General features: G+C 28.8%; 1 protein-coding gene across 1 annotated transcript; it reads right to left on the bottom strand.

The window, feature by feature from the left end:
- Window positions 1–1,083: 1,083 nt before the first annotated feature.
- On the bottom strand, window positions 1,084–19,892 carry LOC6046361. The gene is made up of 4 exons (XM_038265186.1): window positions 19,558–19,892; window positions 18,001–19,492; window positions 1,312–1,703; window positions 1,084–1,241 (listed from the first exon to the last, which is right to left on the bottom strand). Exons 1-4 carry the CDS (start codon window positions 19,687–19,689, stop codon window positions 1,197–1,199), a joined length of 2,061 nt encoding a protein of 686 aa, XP_038121114.1. The 5' UTR covers window positions 19,690–19,892; the 3' UTR covers window positions 1,084–1,196.
- Window positions 19,893–22,622: the final 2,730 nt, after the last annotated feature.

Raw genomic sequence — 22,622 nt, 5'->3', positions numbered from 1 at the left:
TTTTATTTGGGCATTCACCGCAACCAATAAGCACGAGCTAATTAAAAGGTTCTAATAGGTGCCAATAAAAGCTAGATGGCTTTCAATAAGGTTTTATGGAAGTTTTAAGAGAGTCTTGAAAACCCAATGGCAATGTCATGCCAAATGGTTTGATCGCATGCCTCTTTAAAACCAAGGGTGTTTCAGCTATCAAGTGTCATTAGGCATGCAAATAGCTTAATTAAAACCACAAGCTCCTGTAAAAGGCTTTTAACGCGACCAATTAGCAGTGCATAAATATGGCGCTTAACTCGTGTTCTGATTGAAATTTAACGAAAACACTGAATTTCTGATTAACCCGGGTTAATATACCGACTGATGTTTTTAAATAAAGTGCATTAAATTTGATCTGTTTGGCCAGTCAATGACATAAATGAGTGTTCTAACTCGAGACGGTTCTGTTGCTGGTAAGTTTATGGCCTAAATATTTTTTTTTTTTTGGTGCTCGATCAACAAACTCTCCAAATGGCGAAGATAGGTGATTGATTTTTAAAGATACAAGAAATTTATAAAAGAGCTTGTGTTTTTTTTTACATTATCATAATATCACTGCTCGGATGGCACGTTGACTGGTTTTGGTTCAGCATATTAAACTTTTTTTTCTACGCTGTGTGCAACAACTGGCAAACTTCCCCCTTTACCACACCAATGTCGAAAGTAATTTGTTTGCACAGATAAGCCGAAGGGAAAAAGAAACAAAAAAACAGCATTGATAATACTCACACGGTTAACCACAACACAATGTCAACCAAAAGCTGGAACGAGGTAAAGTGGGCGGTAAATGAGGCTCTAATACGCTTCCGGAAGCTCAACCACTATGCGGAACTTACTTATACGGAGGAGATAAGTCAATTGGGTGGCGAAGAAATGGTTCGAATATGTTTGGTTGGGTAAGAAAACATGTTGTTATTGTAGCACGGTTCGTTTTTATTTATCTTACATATCTAAAAAAAGGGAAAATAAAATTTTCAATATATATGCAAACATGAGTTCATTGAATATAAATTGTAAATTGAATTAATTTATCGTTCAACTTTTTTTTTCTTTTCGATTTATTCATCGATCAAAACAACTTTAAACTTTTCTCTCCAACCCAGATGTTTCAAAAAATATTTGAATAAAATTTATTATAAACAATTTCCAGTATCCAAATGCAATCAACATCTATTGAAGAAATCCAAAAGGTTACGCTGGCTTCGGTCCTGAAAAGATTCAAAATTTTAAACAAAATTAACATTTCGTAAAAATAACCCCTTAATCAAAAACCCTTACCAATTCCACCAGCTTTTTCCTCGCCCCTCCGGCGCTGTGCTTCGTCGTGCGCGCACTTTTACTCTCCCCGGCAGAGGTCGGAATTGCACTGGCCAGCGAGCTTCCACTTCCATCGCTCGATTCTTCCGGCGATTTTTTGAAGAAGCTGTTCAGCGTCGTTTGGTTCTTCTTGGCCGTGCTGCCCGGCTTTGGGTCGCCACTTTTGGGCTCAACTGGAGCGGGAGGAGATGCGATGGCGGCCATGGCCACAGAGGGGTCACTTTCGGTTGCCGTGGGAACAACGGAAGTCTGCTTGCGCGGACTGTTGGGGCACGTGTTTTCCGAATCGTCCGGCGGGAACAGGGAGATGCGGCTCTTGGATTTGTTGTGCGACGGTGCGGACGCGGGGCAGGCTGAAACGTTGAGGAAATTCGGTTAATTATCATTTTTTTAAATTCTTGTTTTATTGCTCAATTTTATAATTAAATATTAAAATATATTACAATTATTTTTTTAAAAAATGTGTACATATATATTTCAAATTTTTTTTCACTATTTTTAGATTGTTTTTATTTTTTTAGAATTTTAAAAGAAAAGAATATTTTAGATTATTAGAATAAAAAAAGAATTTTTAAGCTTTAACAAAAATCAAAAGACATAAAAACTATTGTTATTTTTGGAATTTTCTCTTTTTTCGAATTTATCGTTTGTTTGTTTTATTAGAATTTTACAAATTAATTTCAAATCCGCTGAAATCACCGTCTCCTAGCGAAACGAAGCAAAGGAATTTTGAAAATAAATTTCATAAATTTTAATAAGAATAAGTAATTTTAGAATTTTTAAAGTTTTTTAAAATTTCAACAATTTTTGAAATTAAAAAAAATCTAGATTTTTTGAATTTCTAAATTTTCAAAAAAAAATGCATGTGTTTTAGAATTTATTCGAATTTTTAAGAATTTGTTGTTTCACTTTAATTTTAAAAAATTTAAGATTTTTCAGAATTTAAACATGTTTTAGAATTTTTACAATTTTAACAATTTTTAGAATTTTTTAAAATTTTAAATTTTAAAAAATGAGAAATTTAAAAAAAATCATTTTTTTTTTAATTTGCAAATCTTCAGAAATTTTCAAGATTTTGTAGAATTTAAGGATTTTTGAGAGTTTTTCGAATTTTTAGAACTTTTCCAATTTTTAGATTTTTTAGAATTTTTAGGATTTTTAGAACTCATACAATTTTTAGAATTTTTCAAAATTTTAGTTTTTTTCAATTTTTTTAGAATTTTTAGATTTTTAGATTTTTTAGAATTTAATTTTTTTAGAATTTTTAAAATTTTTAGAATTTTCAGAATTTTTAGAATTTTCAGAATGTTTAAAATTTTGAGATTTTGAAATTTTTTAGAATTTTGAAAATTTTTAGAATTTTTTTCAATTTTTAGAATTTGAGAATTTTTAAAGTATTTAAAACTTTTAGAATATTTGGAATTTTTGAAATTTTTAGAATCTTTAAAAATTTTAGAATTTTTAGAATTTTTAAAATCATTAGAAATTTTAGAATTTTTAGAGAATTTTTAGAATTTTTAGAAATTTTAGAATTTTTAGATTTTTATAGAACTTTTAGAAATTTGAGAATTTTATAGAAATTTATAGAATTTTTAGAATATTTAGAATTTTTAGAATTTTTAGAATTTTTAGAATTTTTAGAATTTTTAGAATTTTTAGAATTTTTAGAATTTTTAGAATTTTTAGAATTTTTAGAATTTTTAGAATTTTTAGAATTTTTAGAATTTTTAGAATTTTAGAATTTTTAGAATTTTAAATTTTTAGAATTTTAGTTTTAGAATTTTAGAATTTTTAAATTTTAGAATTTTAGAATTTTTAGAATTTTAGAATTTTTAATTTTAGAATTTTAGAATTTTAGAATTTTTAGAATTTTAGAATTTTAGAATTTTTAGAATTTTTAGAATTTTTAGAATTTTTAGAATTTTTAGAATTTTTAGAATTTTTAAAATTTTTAGAATTTTAAATTTTTGGAATTTTTGAATTTTTGAATTTTTAAATTTTTAGAATTTTAGAATTTTTAGAATTTTAGAATTTTAGAATTTTAAATTTTTAAATTTTAATTTTTAGAATTTTAGAATTTTTAGAATTTTTAGAATTTTTAGAATTTTTAGAATTTTAAAATTTTTAAAATTTTAAATTTTAAATTTTTAGAATTTTTAGAATTTTTAGAATTTTTAGAATTTTTAGAATTTTTAGAATTTTTAGAATTTTTAGAATTTTTAGAATTTTTAGAATTTTTAGAATTTTTAGAATTTTTAGAATTTTTAGAATTTTTAGAATTTTTAGAATTTTTAGAATTTTTAGAATTTTTAGAATTTTTAGAATTTTTAGAATTTTTAGAATTTTTAAAATTTTTAGAATTTTTAGAATTTTTAGAATTTTTAGAATTTTTAGAATTTTTAGAATTTTTAGAATTTTTAAAATTTTTAGAATTTTTAAATTTTTTTGGAATTTTTTTGAATTTTTTGAATTTTTTAAATTTTTAGAAATTTTAGATTTTTTAGAATTTTTAGAATTTTTAGAATTTTTAGAATTTTTAGAATTTTTAGACTTTTTAGAATTTTTAGAATTTTTAGAATTTTTAGAATTTTTAGAATTTTTAGAATTTTAAGAATTTTTAGAATTTTTAGAATTTTTAGAATTTTTAGAATTTTTAGAATTTTTAGAATTTTTAGAATTTTTAGAATTTTTAGAATTTTTAGAATTTTTAGAATTTTTAGAATTTTTAGAATTTTAGAATTTTTAGATTTTTAAATTTTAGAATTTTAGAATTTTTAGAATTTTAGAATTTTTAGAATTTTTAGAATTTTTAGATTTTTAAATTTTTAGAATTTTTAGAATTTTTAGAATTTTTAGAATTTTTAGAATTTTTAGAATTTTTAGAATTTTTAGAATTTTTAGAATTTTTAGAATTTTTAGAATTTCTAGAATTTTTAGAATTTTTAGAATTTTTAGAATTTTAGAATTTTTAAATTTTTAGAATTTTAGAATTTTTAGAATTTTTAGAATTTTTAGAATTTTTAGAATTTTAGAATTTTTAGAATTTTAGTTTTTAGAATTTTAGAATTTTAAATTTTTAGAATTTTAGAATTTTAGTATTTTGAATTTTAGAATTTTAGAATTTTAGAATTTTTAGAATTTTAGAATTTTAGAATTTTTAGAATTTTAGAATTTTAGAATTTTTAGAATTTTAGAATTTTAGAATTTTAAATTTTAGAATTTTAGAATTTTAGAATTTTAGAATTTTAGAATTTTTAGAATTTTTAGAATTTTTAGAATTTTTAGAATTTTTAGAATTTTTAGAATTTTTAGAATTTTTAGAATTTTTAGAATTTTTAGAATTTTTAGAATTTTTAGAACTTTTAGAACTTTTATAATTTTTAGAATTTTTAAAATTTTTGAAATTTTTAGAATTTTTAGAATTTTTAAAATTTTTAGAATTTTTAGAATTTTTAGAATTTTTAGAATTTTTAGAATTTTTAGAATTTTTAGAATTTTTAGAATTTTTAAAATTTTCAGAATTTTTAAAAATTTTAGAATTTTTAGAATTTTTAAAATTTTTAAATTTTTTGAATTTTTTGAATTTTTTGAATTTTTTGAATTTTTTGAATTTTTTGAATTTTTTGAATTTTTGAATTTTTGAATTTTAGAATTTTAGAATTTTAGAATTTTAGAATTTTAGAATTTTAGAATTTTAGAATTTTTATAATTTTTAGAATTTTTAGAATTTTTAGAATTTTTGGAATTTTTAGAATTTTTAGAATTTTTAGAATTTTTAAAATTTTTAGAATTTTTAGAATTTTTAGAATTTTTAGAATTTTTAGAATTTTTAGAATTTTTAGAATTTTTGGAATTTTTAGAATTTTTAGAATTTTTAGAATTTTTGGAATTTTTAGAATTTTTAAAATTTTCAGAATTTTTAAAAATTTTAGAATTTTTAGAATTTTTAAAATTTTTAGAATTTTTTGAATTTTTTGAATTTTTTGAATTTTTTGAATTTTTTGAATGGAATACCCGATTCGAGTGGTAGTTTGACAGTTCGCTCCATAAGAAATACATTGCTCACTACCAAACGCGTCGGGTACTCCATTTTTTGAATTTTTTGAATTTTTTGAATTTTTTGAATTTTTTGAATTTTTTGAATTTTTTGAATTTTTTGAATTTTTTGAATTTTTAGAATTTTTAGAATTTTTAGAATTTTTAGATTTTTAAAATTTTTAGAAATTTTAGAATTTTTAGAATTTTTAGAATTTTTAGAATTTTTAGAATTTTTAGAATTTTTAAAATTTTTAGAATTTTTAGAATTTTTAGAATATTTAGAATTTTTAGAATTTTAGAATTTTTAGAATTTTCAGAATTTTCAGAATTTTTAGAATTTTTTGAATTTTTTGAATTTTTAGAATTTTTAGAATTTTTAGAATTTTTAGATTTTTAAAATTTTTAGAAATTTTAGAATTTTTAGAATTTTTAGAATTTTTAGAATTTTTAGAATTTTTAGAATTTTTAAAATTTTTAGAATTTTTAGAATTTTTAGAATTTTTAGAATTTTTAGAATTTTTAGAATTTTAGAATTTTTAGAATTTTCAGAATTTTCAGAATTTTTAGAATTTTTAGAATTTTTAGAATTTTTAGAATTTTTAGAATTTTTAGAATTTTTAGAATTTTTAGAATTTTTAGAATTTTTAACATTTTTAGAATTTTTAGAATTTTTAGAATTTTTAGAATTTTTAGAATTTTTAGAATTTTTAGAATTTTTAGAATTTTTAGAATTTTTAGAATTTTTAGAATTTTTAGAATTTTTAGAACTTTTATAATTTTTAGAATTTTAGAATTTTAAAATTTTGAAATTTTAAATTTTAGAATTTTTAAAATTTTTAGAATTTTTAGAATTTTTAGAATTTTTAGAATTTTTAGAATTTTTAGAATTTTTAGAATTTTTAAAATTTTCAGAATTTTTAAAATTTTAGAATTTTAGAATTTTTAAAATTTTAGAATTTTTGAATTTTTGAATTTTTGAATTTTTGAATTTTTGAATTTTTGAATTTTTGAATTTTTGAATTTTTGAATTTTTGAATTTTAGAATTTTTAGAATTTTAGAATTTTTAGAATTTTAGAATTTTAGAAATTTTAGAATTTTAGAATTTTAGAATTTTAGAATTTTAGAATTTTAGAATTTTAGAATTTTTGGAATTTTAGAATTTTAGAATTTTTGGAATTTTAGAATTTTAGAATTTTAGAATTTTAGAATTTTTAGAATTTTAGAATTTTAGAATTTTTGGAATTTTAGAATTTTAGAATTTTTAAAATTTTTAGAATTTTTTGAATTTTTTGAATTTTTTGAATTTTTTGAATGGAATACCCGATTCGAGTGGTAGTTTGACAGTTCGCTCCATAAGAAATACATTGCTCACTACCAAACGCGTCGGGTACTCCATTTTTTGAATTTTTTGAATTTTTTGAATTTTTAGAATTTTTAGAATTTTTAACATTTTTAGAATTTTTAGAATTTTTAGAATTTTTAGAATTTTTAGAATTTTTAGAATTTTTAGAATTTTTAGAATTTTTAGAATTTTTAGAATTTTTAGAATTTTTAGAATTTTTAGAACTTTTATAATTTTTAGAATTTTTAGAATTTTTAAAATTTTTGAAATTTTTAGAATTTTTAGAATTTTTAAAATTTTTAGAATTTTTAGAATTTTTAGAATTTTTAGAATTTTTAGAATTTTTAGAATTTTTAGAATTTTTAGAATTTTTAAAATTTTCAGAATTTTTAAAAATTTTAGAATTTTAGAATTTTTAAAATTTTAGAATTTTTGAATTTTTGAATTTTTGAATTTTTGAATTTTTGAATTTTTGAATTTTTGAATTTTTGAATTTTTGAATTTTAGAATTTTAGAATTTTAGAATTTTAGAATTTTTAGAATTTTAAAATTTTAGAAATTTTAGAATTTTTAGAATTTTTAAAATTTTTAGAATTTTTAGAATTTTTAGAATTTTTAGAATTTTTAGAATTTTTAGAATTTTTAGAATTTTTAGAATTTTTAGAATTTTTAGAATTTTTAGAATTTTTAGAATTTTTAGAATTTTAAAATTTTAGAATTTTTAAATTTTTAAAAATTTTAGAATTTTAAATTTTTAGAATTTTTAGAATTTTTAGAATTTTAGAATTTTAGAATTTTAGAATTTTAGAATTTTAAATTTTAGAATTTTTAGAATTTTAGAATTTTAGAATTTTAGAATTTTTAGAATTTTAGAATTTTAAAATTTTAGAATTTTAATTTTTAGAATTTTTAGAATTTTTAGAATTTTTAGAATTTTTAGAATTTTTAGAATTTTTAGAATTTTTAGAATTTTTAGATTTTTTAGAATTTTTAGAATTTTTAACATTGAGCAGTTCTCTAGGATTTCGGTCATTCGATTTTTTTTTGTATTTTTTAATCCGACTGAAACTTTTTTGGTGCCTTCGGTATGCCCAAAGAAGCCATTTTGCATCATTAGTTTGTCCATATAATTTTCCATACAAATTCGGCAGCTGTCCATACAAAAATGATGTATGAAAATTCAAAAATCTGTATCTTTTGAAGGAATTTTTTGATCGATTTGGTGTCTTCGGCAAAGTTGTAGGTATGGATACGGACTACACTGGAAAAAAATAATACACGGTAAAAAAAATTTGGTGATTTTTTTATTTAACTTTTTATCACTAAAACTTGATTTACAAAAAAACACTATTTTTAATTTTTTTTATTTTTTGATATGTTTTAGAAGGCATAAAATGCCAACTTTTCAGAAATTTCCAGGTTGTGCAAAAAATCACTGACCGAGTTATGAATTTTTAATCAATACTGATTTTTCAAAAATCGAAATTTTGGTCGTAAAATTTTCAACTTCATTTTTCGATGTAAAATCAAATTTGCAATCAAAAGTACTTTACTGAAATTTTGATAAAGTGCACCGTTTTCAAGTTATAGCCATATTTAAGTGACTTTTTGAAAATAGTCGCAGTTTTTCATTTTTAAATTAGTGCACATGTTTGCCCAGTTTTGAAAAATATTTTTGAAAAGCTGAGAAAATTCTCTATATTTTGCTTATTCGGACTATGTTGATACGACCTTTAGTTGCTGAGATATTGCAATGCAAAGGTTTAAAAACAGGAAAATTGATGTTTTCTAAGTTTCACCCAAACAACCCACCATTTTCTATCGTCAATATCTCAGCAACTAATGGTCCGATTTTCAATGTTAATATATGAAACATTTGTGAAATTTTCCGATCTCTTCGAAAAAATATTTTGGAATTTTCAAATCAAGACTAACATTTCACAAAGGCCAAACATTCAATATTACGCCCTTTTAAAATGTTTGTCTTGATTTGAAAATTCCAAAATATTTTTTTCGAAAAGATCGGAAAATTTCACAATTGTTTCATATATTAACATTGAAAATCGGACCATTAGTTGCTGAGATATTGACGATAGAAAATGGTGGGTTGTTTGGGTGAAACTTAGAAAACATCAATTTTCCTGTTTTTAAACCTTTGCATTGCAATATCTCAGCAACTAAAGGTCGTATCAACAAAGTCCGAATAAGCAAAATATAGAGAATTTTCTCAGCTTTTCAAAATATTTTTTCAAAACTGGGCAAACATGTGCACTATTTTAAAAATGAAAACTGCGACTATTTTCAAAAGTCACTTAAATATGGCTATAACTTGAAAACGGTGCACTTTATCAAAATTTGACTAAAGTACTTTTGATTGCAAATTTGATTTTACATCGAAAATGAAGTTGAAAATTTTACGACCAAAATTTCGATTTTTGAAAAATCAGTATTGATTAAAAAATTCATAACTCGGTCAGTGATTTTTTGCACAACCTGAAAATTTCTGAAAAGTTGGCATTTTATGTCTTCTAAAACATATCAAAAAATAAAAAAAATTAAAAATAGTGTTTTTTTGTAAATCAAGTTTTAGTGATAAAAAGTTAAATAAAAAAATCACCGAATTTTTTTTTAAGGTGTATTATTTTTTCCAGTGTAGTCCGTATCGGGTGTACCCCATTTGGCATAATGGACATTTGGCATAACGGGTTTTCAAGATGGACGTTTGGCATAATGGACGTTTGGCATAATTGGTCCAAGACATCAGGGACGTTTGGCATAATGGACATTTGGCATAATGGACGTTTGGCATAATTCGTTCAAAACCCATCAAGGACGTTTGGCATAATGGACGTTTGGCATAATTTTTGCTAGCTTTTTTTTTGTTCAATAAGTATTTATTTTTTGTAAAGAATAATAATTTATAGGTTTTTTTTCTTTTTTCTAAGCAGATAACTTTACTTTAAAAATGATTTTTGTTTTCAAGAAATCTAGTATCTTTGTCATTTTCTCCCAATAGATGTAATTTTTTTTTCCTTTTTTTCTTAATAAATCTTTAAAATGCAATTTTTCATAAATATAAAATGCATTTTTTTTTCATAAATATATAATATTGAGATTTGTCTTCATTTGAAATATTTTGCAGCTATTTTATGTATTCAATTATTCTTTCTTTTATTTTAAATTCAACCTAACAAAGTGATGTAAGTTTTGCCAGTCTTTGAAATTTAGCAATAAAAAATTTATACTGTTTACCCTTTCCCTCCTTTTTCAAATTCAACCTAAAGAATGTATGTACATTTTGCTCTTATTTAACGAAATGCATTTAAATTTTTAAAGCAATTTGCTCTTCTTTTATTTTAAAGCTCAAATAAGGTAAAATCTCTCAAAAATGTGCAGTTTGTTTTTTTCAAAATTTTGCAATCATTGTTTTTATGCAATTTTTTCTTCTTTAATATTCATCCTTAATAAGGGATGTACATGTTTTCTTTCTTTAAATATTTGACAAATGAGTTTTGAAATTTTCCTTCTTTTATTTTAAATTCAACTTTTAGAAGGAAAATCTCTAAAAACAATACTTTTCGAATATTTGACAATAAACTTCGATTATGAATTTTTATAAAATTTATATTTATTTATATAAAATTCAACTTATGGAAGGAAAAGTAAATTTAAAGATTCACATTTTGACACTCTTTAAATGTTTGACTATCGCAATATTTTTATGTTTTTCACCTACCTCTTTAAAAATAACATTTAATCAGCATTTTTTAGGCAGTTGTCCCTTCTTTAAGATTAGTATTGAATAAATAAAAGAAGGGAAAATTCCATAAACAACTTTATTGCAAAAATTAAACCAACAGAGAAAAAATGTGCAGAAATTATATAAATGTTTAAAGACAACATCTAACGTCATGATTCGAAATCCGGACACTTAGTAGCATATCATTTTTGTTATAGCTGGCAAAAAACCATGTAATAAGTTGGAAATGTAGAAATATCATAAGGATGTAGTATAAAAAGTCATTTTCAAGAAAATTCAAGCAAAATATGTCTTTTCTAACAATTTTTCATCAGAATTTTAAAATTAAAATGACTTGTTGTGCTTCGAATTCCGGACACTGATAAAAGTTGATTCGAAATCCGGACACTTTTGCTTCGAATTCCGGACACTCGATTTTACTTATAAATCGCACAAATTTGGACTGAAATGTTAGTGAATGGCATTCTTTAGGTCTCAAATAAGCTGTTAACATCAAAACAATCGGTAGTTTAGATGAAAATTAACTAGAATTTAAGGAAATCAAAACCATAAATTTCTGCTTTGCCTTCCCGGTGCTTCGAACGCCTATGAAATATTTCAAGTGAAATGTTTCGCATTTTTGGTAAACTTATAATTTTATTGTATTTAATTGTTTTGGCATTAACTACAGCGTTCAAACAAACTTTAAATGAAAGTTGATGTTGGAGTTCATCAAATAACACAGTTTTGACATTCATAATGCGAACGTATATCCAAATAATTGATAAAACAAGATGAAGTGTCCGGGTTTCGAAGCGTCCGGGAATTCGAATCATGACGTTATAAGAGAGTTTCCCTTCTTCAAGTTAAATATAAAAAATGATGGGAAAATTGAATTAAAAAACTTAATTGCAAAATATTTAAAGAAAAGCAACATCGACATCCATTCACCCAAAATACAGGATCGAGAGTATAATTCCATCAAAATTTATAGAGAGCTCAATGCTAAACTCGATAGAATAATGGTACCAACTCATACCTGTAAAACAATTAATTTAATTAATTAATTGAAACAGTAAATCTGCAACAAGAGTCATAAATCGAAATCTGACTAATCTTGTGTCACCAAGCTGCTGTGGCCAAGGCAGTTTAGTCATTGAGTTAGTCTATTATTAGTCTCTGGTTCAGTTCCCATAGAGAACACTTTTTGTTTTGAACGATGAACTTTTTCTTGAAAATGGACTCGAGGGCATAATTCTCTCGGTCATGTAGAACTGTGTTCTCTGTGTCAGTGAATCTTTCCGCTAGTCTCGTGTCGGATGAGTGCTGCCCAGTTCTAGGGTTTCTTTAGATTATATTCGAAAAAGAAGGGAAAAATGTGAATTTATTTAGAAATTTCCTTCTTCAAGTAAAATTTTGATCACAAGAAGGGAAAATTGCATTATAAAAGCTCAATTGTCGAAGATTTGAAGAGGTTTTTCTCATCATGAATTTCATATAAAAGAAGGGAAAATTTCATTTAAAAAATTACTCCTAATTATATTGAAAGGGGAAAAATCTTAAGCTTACAAGAGATATGTTAATTATTTAATAAAAATATCAAAATTTCATTGAAAAGATTTATTGTGAATTATTCAAAATGGAAAGAATTTACTATTGGGAAAAAATATAGAGATACCTAATTTTTTATAGAAAAAAATGTTAATCTCTTAAAGTAATATAAAAAAGGTAAAAAATATACATTTTCATTCGTGAAAATGACAAATAATTAACAAAAAAACAAGCTAGTAATAATCATGTCCATTATGCCAAACATCCATTATGCCAAACGTCCATTATGCCAAACGTCCATTATGCCAAACGTCCATTATGCCAAACGTCCTTGATGGTTTTTGAACGAATTATGCCAAACGTCCATTATGCCAAATGTCCATTATGCCAAACGTCCCTGATGTCTTGGACCAATTATGCCAAACGTCCATTATGCCAAACGTCCATCTTGAAAACCCGTTATGCCAAATGTCCATTATGCCAAATGGGGTACACCCGTCCGTATCCATACCTACAACTTTGCCGAAGACACCAAATCGATCAAAAAATTCCTTCAAAAGATACAGATTTTTGAATTTTCATACATCATTTTTGTATGGACAGCTGCCGAATTTGTATGGAAAATTATATGGACAAACTAATGATGCAAAATGGCTTCTTTGGGCATACCGAAGGCACCAAAAAAGTTTCAGCCGGATTAAAAAATACAAAAATTAAAATTGAAGAAAAAAGACCGATTTCGTAGAGAATTGCTCCATTTTTAGAATTTTTAGAATTTTTAGAATTTTTAGAATTTTTAGAATTTTTAGAATTTTTAGAATTTTTAGAATTTTTAGAATTTTTAGAATTTTTAGAACTTTTATAATTTTTAGAATTTTTAGAATTTTTAAAATTTTTGGAATTTTTAGAATTTTTAGAATTTTTAGAATTTTTAAAATTTTTAGAATTTTTAGAATTTTTAGAATTTTTAGAATTTTTAGAATTTTTAGAATTTTTAGAATTTTTGGAATTTTTAGAATTTTTAGAATTTTTAGAATTTTTGGAATTTTTAGAATTTTTAAAATTTTCAGAATTTTTAAAAATTTTAGAATTTTTAGAATTTTTAAAATTTTTAGAATTTTTTGAATTTTTTGAATTTTTTGAATTTTTTGAATTTTTTGAATTTTTTGAATGGAATACCCGATTCGAGTGGTAGTTTGACAGTTCGCTCCATAAGAAATACATTGCTCACTACCAAACGCGTCGGGTACTCCATTTTTTGAATTTTTTGAATTTTTTGAATTTTTTGAATTTTTTGAATTTTTTTAATTTTTTGAATTTTTTGAATTTTTAGAATTTTTAGAATTTTTAGAATTTTTAGAATTTTTAGATTTTTAAAATTTTTAGAAATTTTAGAATTTTTAGAATTTTTAGAATTTTTAGAATTTTTAGAATTTTTAGAATTTTTAGAATTTTTAGAATTTTTAGAATTTTTAGAATTTTTAGAATTTTTAGAATTTTTAGAATTTTTAGAATTTTAGAATTTTTAGAATTTTCAGAATTTTCAGAATTTTTAGAATTTTTAGAATTTTTAGAATCTTTAGAATTTTTAAAATGTTTAGTTAATTTTAGAACTTTAAGAATTTTTTAAAAATTTTAGAATTTTTAAGAATGTTTAGAATTTTAGGATTTTTTTTTAATTTTTTTTTTGTTTTCTTTTTTTTCTTTTTTTTTTGGCTTTATAAATTTTTTGAACATTTTGAATTTCTTGATTTTTTTAAGATTCTTGAATTTCTTAACTTTTTTTGAATATCTTGAGTTTCTTGATTTTTTTGGAGTGCGCTGACCACGCGGACGCGCTGTCTTGTTTTTGCATGCTCATTTTCATTTCTTTTATGTCGCTGTTTGTGTGCTTGGGTGAGTGGTTGTTATAATTAAATAATGGCATCATTAGTGCGCTGACCACGCGGACGCGCTGTCTTGTTTTTGCATGCTCATTTTCATTTCTTTTATGTCGCTGTTTGTGTGCTTGGGTGAGTGGTTGTTATAATTAAATAATGGCATCATTAGTGCGCTGACCACGCGGACGCGCTGTCTTGTTTTTGCATGCTCATTTTCATTTCTTTTATGTCGCTGTTTGTGTGCTTGGGTGAGTTGTTATAATTAAATAATGGCATCATTAGTGCGCTGACCACGCGGACGCGCTGTCTTGTTTTTGCATGCTCATTTTCATTTCTTTTATGTCGCTGTTTGTGTGCTTGGGTGAGTGGTTATCATAATTAAATAATGGCATCATTAGTGCGCTGACCACGCGGACGCGCTGTCTTGTTTTTGCATGCTCATTTTCATTTCTTTTATGTCGCTGTTTGTGTGCTTGGGTGAGTGGTTATCATAATTAAATAATGGCATCATTAGTGCGCTGACCACGCGGACGCGCTGTCTTGTTTTTGCATGCTCATTTTCATTTTTTATGTCGCTGTTTGTGTGCTTGGGTGAGTGGTTGTTATAATTAAATAATGGCATCATTAGTGCGCTGACCACGCGGACGCGCTGTCTTGTTTTTGCATGCTCATTTTCATTTCTTTTATGTCGCTGTTTGTGTGCTTGGGTGAGTGGTTGTTATAATTAAATAATGGCATCATTAGTGCGCTGACCACGCGGACGCGCTGTCTTGTTTTTGCATGCTCATTTTCATTTCTTTTATGTCGCTGTTTGTGTGCTTGGGTGAGTGGTTATCATAATTAAATAATGGCATCATTAGTGCGCTGACCACGCGGACGCGCTGTCTTGTTTTTGCATGCTTAATTTCATTTCTTTTATGTCGCTGTTTGTGTGCTTGGGTGAGTGGTTGTTATAATTAAATAATGGCATCATTAGTGCGCTGACCACGCGGACGCGCTGTCTTGTTTTTGCATGCTCATTTTCATTTCTTTTATGTCGCTGTTTGTGTGCTTGGGTGAGTGGTTATCATAATTAAATAATGGCATCATTAGTGCGCTGACCACGCGGACGCGCTGTCTTGTTTTTGCATGCTCATTTTCATTTCTTTTATGTCGCTGTTTGTGTGCTTGGGTGAGTGGTTATCATAATTAAATAATGGCATCATTAGTGCGCTGACCACGCGGACGCGCTGTCTTGTTTTTGCATGCTCATTTTCATTTCTTTTATGTCGCTGTTTGTGTGCTTGGGTGAGTGGTTATCATAATTAAATAATGGCATCATTAGTGCGCTGACCACGCGGACGCGCTGTCTTGTTTTTGCATGCTCATTTTCATTTCTTTTATGTCGCTGTTTGTGTGCTTGGGTGAGTGGTTGTTATAATTAAATAATGGCATCATTAGTGCGCTGACCACGCGGACGCGCTGTCTTGTTTTTGCATGCTCATTTTCATTTCTTTTATGTCGCTGTTTGTGTGCTTGGGTGAGTGGTTATCATAATTAAATAATGGCATCATTAGTGCGCTGACCACGCGAACGCGCTGTCTTGTTTTTGCATGCTCATTTTCACTTTTATGTCGCTGTTTGTGTGCTTGGGTGAGTGGTTATCATAATTAAATAATGGCATCATTAGTGCGCTGACCACGCGGACGCGCTGTCTTGTTTTTGCATGCTCATTTTCATTTCTTTTATGTCTTTGTTTGTGTGCATGGGGTGATTGGTTATTATAACTTATTGGACATCATAAGTGCAGTGCTTCAGGGGACGCGCAGTCCTGTTCTTTTCGCGATAATTTTCATCGTAAATGATCGTAAAAATTTATTCCAACTCGCATCGATCGATTTTATGAAGAGTAAAGCGTCATTTATTTACTATTTTTGAAATTTGCTCGCGTTATCTAAATTGTAAAAATATACTGATAAGTCCAGCCCATAGCACTACTGCTCGGCTGGCACGCGTTCGATAAAAAAAAACTTTTTAAATGATCAATGATCTATCTTTCCGCAGCCGGCTGCCTAAGATTTAAAATTTTCAACCGATAAACAAAATGCTCATGGTCACATCACTGCCACTGTGAATCCTGACCTCATACCCATCTACTAACCCCTCAAAACTCATGTGATACTTTGTCGGAGATGCAGTCGATTGGGCGGTCTCTATCACTCAAGTATCGGACTAACATTCCCATCCACTTCCCCGTGACCCTACCACTGGTCGTGGCCGGCGCCGGTATTGATCAGCATGATAGGGGCCTTTGAGAAGTTGCGAAGCGAGGAAAGATAGCACCCACTTATCTTCCACGGCTCGTGGATGTAACTTCTGGAGGTCCTGGTCAATAACGGAGTAGCAACTGCGGGTGGGCACCTATGCTATGCTTATGCTTATCTTGAGTTTCTTGATTTTTTTGATAGTTTCTAGAATTTCTTGAATTTCTTGAATTTCTTGAATTTCTTGAATTTCTTGAATTTCTTGAATTTCTTGAATTTCTTGAATTTCTTGAATTTCTTGAATTTCTTGAATTTCTTGAATTTCTTAAATTTCTTGAATTTCTTGAATTTCTTGAATTTTTTGAATTTCTTGATTTTTTTTTCAATTTCTTGTTTTTCTTGAATTTCTTGTATTTCTTGAATTTCTTGTATTTCTTGAATTTCTTAAATTTCCTGAATTTCTTGAATTTCTGGAATTTCTTAAATTTCTTGAATTTCTTAAATTTTTTAAATTTCTTGAATTTCTCGTTAATTTTTTTATTACTGATTGTCTTTTTGATTTTTATGATTTTTTTTTTGAATTTCTTAAATTTTTAAAATTTCGAGATTTTTTTATTTCTTGAATTTCTTGAATTTCATGAATTCCTAGAAGGTTTTGAATATATCAAATTTATTGATTTTTTTTTATTTCTTTGTCATTCTAATATTTTTGAATTTCTCAAGCTTCCTTGATTTCGTAAATTTGTTGAAATTATTGTTTTTTTTTTTTTGTTTTTTTATCGCTTTAATTTAAAAAAAAAAAAGATTATTATTTTTCAATTTTTTTTTTTTTGAATTTTCAAAATGCTAGAACTTTGTTCATTTATCTTTTTTGAATTTTAGAAGCCATGGATTATTTTTTTTGTTTGAAGAATTCAGCATTTCTTTTTTTAATTCATTGTTTTTTTAATCTAAACTCTAGATTTTTTGGTATTTAAACAAATTTGTAATTTTCCAAATTTTTTGTGTTTCAATTTATGAACCTTTATTATTATTTTTTCATTTTTTGTGTTTTGAATATTTTGGAGTTTTTAAATTATTTTTTTTCTGAATTTTCGATTTTAAAATTTTTACAACTCTTGAAATTGTATTATTCTTTGTTTTTTTAATTATTTTGTAATTTTTTTGGTTTTGTTAAGTTTTTTGAATTTTTTAATTTTTTAACCTTATTTTTTATCTCTGATTTTTTTTTAAACTTCTGGTGACAATTCGAAATTTGCGTCATTAGCTAAAAGAAAATGATTGCCATCTTTCAAAGATTTGTTTGATTTCTGAAATTTTTAAACTACTTTCAAAAGTTTCAAAAAAGCGTTTGAAATAAGGTTTAATTTGTTCAGCATCTCCTGCGAAATTTAGGCCAGCTTTCACCATCAACTCGATCGTTGAATGCTGACTGAGCGCGCCTGTCATGGTCGTCATTGCGAGGCGACCGTCAGTGAACACACACGAAGTTGCAACGAACGAATGCCGAGCTCGACACTCAATCAGGGAATGGTGACTGTCAACGAACGACCGAAAAAGAGGAATGTCAAAGTCAAGTTGATGAAGTGAAGGTAAACGAAGCCAAAAATGTTGCATGTTCTGAACCCTTGGTTGGCAGTTTTTGACATATTTTTAGTTTATTTCGGTTTTCCAAACTATCTGAACATAGAATAAAATCGATTTCCAATTACATCAATGAATTTGATTAATGCGATTTATTGTTTAATAAAAATTTTCTGGTGGATAAAAATAAACTTCCGAAAAATATCCATAACCCAACGCACAAAATCCAACGAACACCCCCAACAAAACAATCCCCCCAAACAACGACTTACCCTTCTTGACGGGCACCCCCTCCGGATCCGACTCGCTGCTTGAAATGATCCGCTTCCGCGAAGCGGAACTCACCGTCTTGGCCCCGCCAATGGCCCCCAACCGCTGCTTGAACTGCTTGGCAAAGCTGCCGCCGGTCTTGCGCGAGGGCGTCCGGGCGTCCTTCTTCGCCGCCCCCTCCACCTGCTGGTTGTCGTCGGTCGTGGTCAGCGTGTCCGTGTCCGAGCGGATGACCTGCCGCAGGAAGCCCAGATCGGCGACCGACTTGCGGCGCTTCTCCTTGTTCATCTTGGCGCGGTAGTTGAAGTCGAACTTGGCGTCTTCGCTGCTTTGGGAAGAGGGGAGGTGGGTTTGGGTCTTTGGGGGTGGTTTGGACAGCTGGCGGATCTGGTCGGCGGTGAGTTTTTCCAGGGCGATGACGACCCGGTCGTTGAGGAGCTTGTCGCGAGCTTCGCGGCGGAGCGGGAGTTTGCGGATGAGGTCGTGCAGGTCGCAGTCCGAGTCGGAGTCGGATGAGAGTGGTCGTTTTTTTGATTTCTTCCGGGCGACGATATCGGAGGAGGAGGAGCAGGACGTTGAGGTGCTGCAGCGTGAGCTGGTGCTGAGTGAGCGAAGTCGTTGGGCGTGACGGCCGCGAGCTCGGGGGCGAATCGTGGAAGAACTCGACGTGCTGCTGCTGATATCGGAGGAGGTTGAGGCCCTGCGACGGGCTGCTTCCGCCCGGCGGGATTCCTCGACCAGGGCGAGAACAGCGGCAGGCGGTTCGTCACCTACGATCGGTCGGCAAAACGTGCAGACGTAATTCTTCGTTGGAACCTCCATGCAAAGGTCATGGCGACAGGTTGACCCGCAAGTCTCGCACAGTCGCAGGTCCCACTTGCCGTTCAAGGTGTCGAAGTCGCGCCCTTTCGGACACTGACAAACCTCGGCGTCGCATTCCGATGGCCGCTCCAGTTGCTCGTCAAACGCGTTCGGTTCCAACTCCCAGGCGGCGTCCTTCTCCGGAATATAGACCCCACGGCGCTGAATCGCTTGCTTGAACTGGTCCGTATTATTGTTGCACAACGGACACTTGAAAAAGTACCCCGCCGACTGGGCAAACTGAGCCACACACCGCCGATGGAACCAGCCATTCTGACAGCACGGAGCCCGGATCGATTCCACCTTGTTCCAGCCGCCCAGCTCCTCGTAGCAGATTCCACACGCATCCTCCTCGCCATGCCGCGCTCCATCGTCAATCTCAACGTGCTTGTCGCACCACGACTGATAAGTGTCCACGTAGTGATTCAAACATCCGGCCTGCCGCCCACAAACCGTATGGAACGTCCGGAAGCACTTCTTGGCGCAGCACGAAATGTTCGCGTACGGTGCTTTGCACACGTAGCACTTCTGCGACTTGATACGCGCCACCTCCGCCCGAATATCCTCCTGCAGAAACCCAAACATCCCCACATCATCCGTCTCCCCATTCTGGACCAGATTCGACGTCAAGAGCTGCAACGAGAAACCCAACAAAAATTAACCCAAATTTCCCTCAGAAATCAACTAGTCAAACTCACCAAGCAGTAATAATGCACCTGGATGCGCCACTTGCCGATAAACTTCCCGTAATAAAGTTCGTCATCCTCCGGACTCTTGCAGATGAAGCAACAGCCGGAACCGGTCCTGGCAGTAGATTTCGACAGACTCATCCTCACCACAAACGCACCCTCTTCTAGCACATCACAATTTTGTAAACTTCACTCGATTGGAACCAGTTTATCGCACACTACGATGGACGGATCTTTGGAATCGAACTCTTTCGTTTTTTACTTCTAGAAACAGCAGAAGCTCGAAAATGCGCGGCGAACCGTCCGTTGGCGGCAAAACTGACGATACGAGCAAATGTGACAGCTCGCAATCAAAACAAGCTCAGGGCAGGGTTGCCATATCGAGGTGGGTTATTTTTGGTGCTTGACAGGTTTGGATGAAGTACTAGATTGGCATAGAAAAACTCGCGGTGTGCACATTCCGATTTTTTTTTTTAATTACAAATATTTTCATGATTCTCAAAAATTAAACTGTTGATTTTTAATTACGACATCCCAACCAAAACTGGTGAGGCTATCTGAAAATTTATTTTTACTTCCGAGCAATTCTCTACGAAATCGGTCTGTTTTCTTAAATTTTAATTTTTGTATTTTTTAATCAGACTGAAACTTTTTTGGTGCCTTCGGTATGTCCAAAGAAGCCATTTTGCATCATTAGTTTGTCAATACAAATTCTATACAAATTGGCAGCTGTCCATACAAAAATGATGTATGAAAATTCAAAAATCTGTATCTTTTGAAGGAATTTTTTGATCGATTTGGTGTCTTCGGCAAAGTTGTAGGTATGGATACGGACTACACTGGAAAAAATTATACACGGTAAAAAAATTTTGGTGATTTTTTTATTTAACTTTTTATCACTAAAACTTGATTTGCGAAAAAACACCATTTTTTATGTTTTAGAGGACATCAAATGCCAACTTTTCAGAAATTTACAGGTTGTGCAAAAAATCATTGAGCGAATTATGAATTTTTGAATCAATACTGATTTTTTCAAAAAATCAAAACATTGGTCGCAAAAATTTTTCAACTTCATTTTTCGATGTAAAATCAATTTGCAATCAAAAAGTACTTAAGTGAAATTTTGATAAATGGAACCGTTTTCAAGTTAAATCCATATTCAGGTGACATTTTTGGAAATAGTCACAGTTTTTCATTTTTTTTAAATTAGTGCACATGTTTGCCCACCTTTGAAAAAAATATTTTTGGAAAGCTGAGAAAATTCTCTATACTTTGCTTCTTCGGATTTTGTTGATACGACCTTTAGTTGCTGAGATATTGCAGTGCAAAGGTTTAAAAACAGGAAAATTGATGTTTTCTATGTCTCACCCAAACAGCCCACCATTTTTCAATGTCGATGTCTCAGCAACTAATGTTTCGATTTTCAATGTTAAAGATAAAATATTTGTGAAATTTTCCGATCTTTTCGAAAACAATATTTACAAAATTTTCAAATCAAGACTAACATTTTAAAAGGGCCAAACATTGGATATTACGAAAAAAAATAGAACTCCAAAAATTCTGTTATTTAATTTCCTTTAATTCAAGATGGCGGAATTCAAGAGTTTAAAAAAAATCAAATCTTTAAATGTATAATTTATGATTTGAATTTTTATTTTTTTTAATGCAAGAATTTCAAATTTATTAATTTTTAGTAGTGAGTTTTTTTTAATTAAAGAATATAAGAAGTTATGAAGTGAAAAATTGTGACACATTGCACGACCATAAAGAGTTAAACTCTTGGATGAATTTCCTTTCTTGACATATAGTCTTTTCCTTGTCAGCTCGTAGGTCTAGTTGACGCTCTACAACCCAACCCCGCCGGACGGACTTCGATTTTAAAAAAAATGCCAAAAATTCATTTTCAACCAATTTTTGATCACTAAAAAGCATTGGAAAGAAGAACTCGTAAAATTAAAAAAATAGGATTGGAAGTTTAACTTGTTTTATGTGACTATGCCAATGTTTTTATTTTAAATGACATTTTTTTAGGGGTCAACTTTGACTGTGTTTTCTATTAACATTTCCTATATTTTGAGTAAAAAGACGTATGCAGTAATTTTTCTAGTGTCCCAGACTATGCCTCTACGCATTTTTTTTTACAATTTAAATGATAATGGTGCCATTTTATAGCAGAAAATGTAAAAACAAGCAAAAAATTGAAAAAGTGACTAAAAAACATGAAAAAATTTGATAGGCAAAATGAAATGAAAGGAGGTAGAATAGGGCAAATACTACAAAAAAAAAACATAAACTAAACAAGATTAAAGCAAATTAAAATACTTAAAATGAAACAAGAAAAACATAAAACAAGAGAAGCGGAGTTTTTCGTAGAACAAAAGTTACTCAAAAATTTGGGCAGTAGAGGGTTAAACTACGGTAAAATGCTGTCTCGTCAATTTAAATTTTTATGTTAAATTAAAAACTAACTTAATCCACCTATGTGGTTGGAGCCTTCCTCACTTATTACCCACAATGGCTGATATGATGGAATTGTAAAAAAAATCATCTATTTTTTAGATCTGGAATAAAAAAGTACATAAATATCAGTTAAGTGGCCATACCTCGAGACAGGGTTGCCAGATCTTCAATGTTTTGAACTCGTTTTTTTTCTGTTTGAGTATTAAGACACGGAATCCTGATTACAAGGACTAATGTATCGTGTTACCCATTTTTACTGTTATTAAGCATTTCCAGATCTATAACACAGTTCCTATTGAGAGGAAAAGTGCTGTTCCATCCAGATGCTGTAAACTCCATTCCTTGTGCCTTGTGCGCTATGTATCGCTAGAACCGCGGTGACAATTTTTTCGTGTCATTTTTCAAGCTCTTCCCAGCAGCTATAGGGGGATGGCGTCGCTATTTTTAGACCACATTTTCCACTTTTTCTCATCGAAACCGACTACTTTATCGACATCATTTTGCTGGGCGAGATAGGACGCCGTCTATTTTAAGACGATGACTCAGCACTTTTCCACTCTTGCACTTAAAAAAACCAGATGGCAGCACGATGTAACGCCACGTCCCTATTATTT

Source organism: Culex quinquefasciatus, chromosome 3 (genome assembly GCF_015732765.1).
Source record: "Culex quinquefasciatus strain JHB chromosome 3, VPISU_Cqui_1.0_pri_paternal, whole genome shotgun sequence".
NCBI lineage: Eukaryota > Metazoa > Arthropoda > Insecta > Diptera > Culicidae > Culex > Culex quinquefasciatus.
This window is presented reverse-complemented; position numbering and strand designations above follow the sequence as displayed.

Coding starts and splice junctions, on each gene's coding strand:
- LOC6046361 (XM_038265186.1), bottom strand. CDS start 19,689: ATGAGTCTGTCGAAATCTACTGCCAGGACCGGTTCCGGCTGTTGCTTC. Junction 19,493..19,557: donor AGGTGCATTATTACTGCTTG/GTGAGTTTGACT, acceptor TTCTCGTTGCAG/CTCTTGACGTCGAATCTGGT. Junction 1,242..1,311: donor GGAAAAAGCTGGTGGAATTG/GTAAGGGTTTTT, acceptor GAATCTTTTCAG/GACCGAAGCCAGCGTAACCT.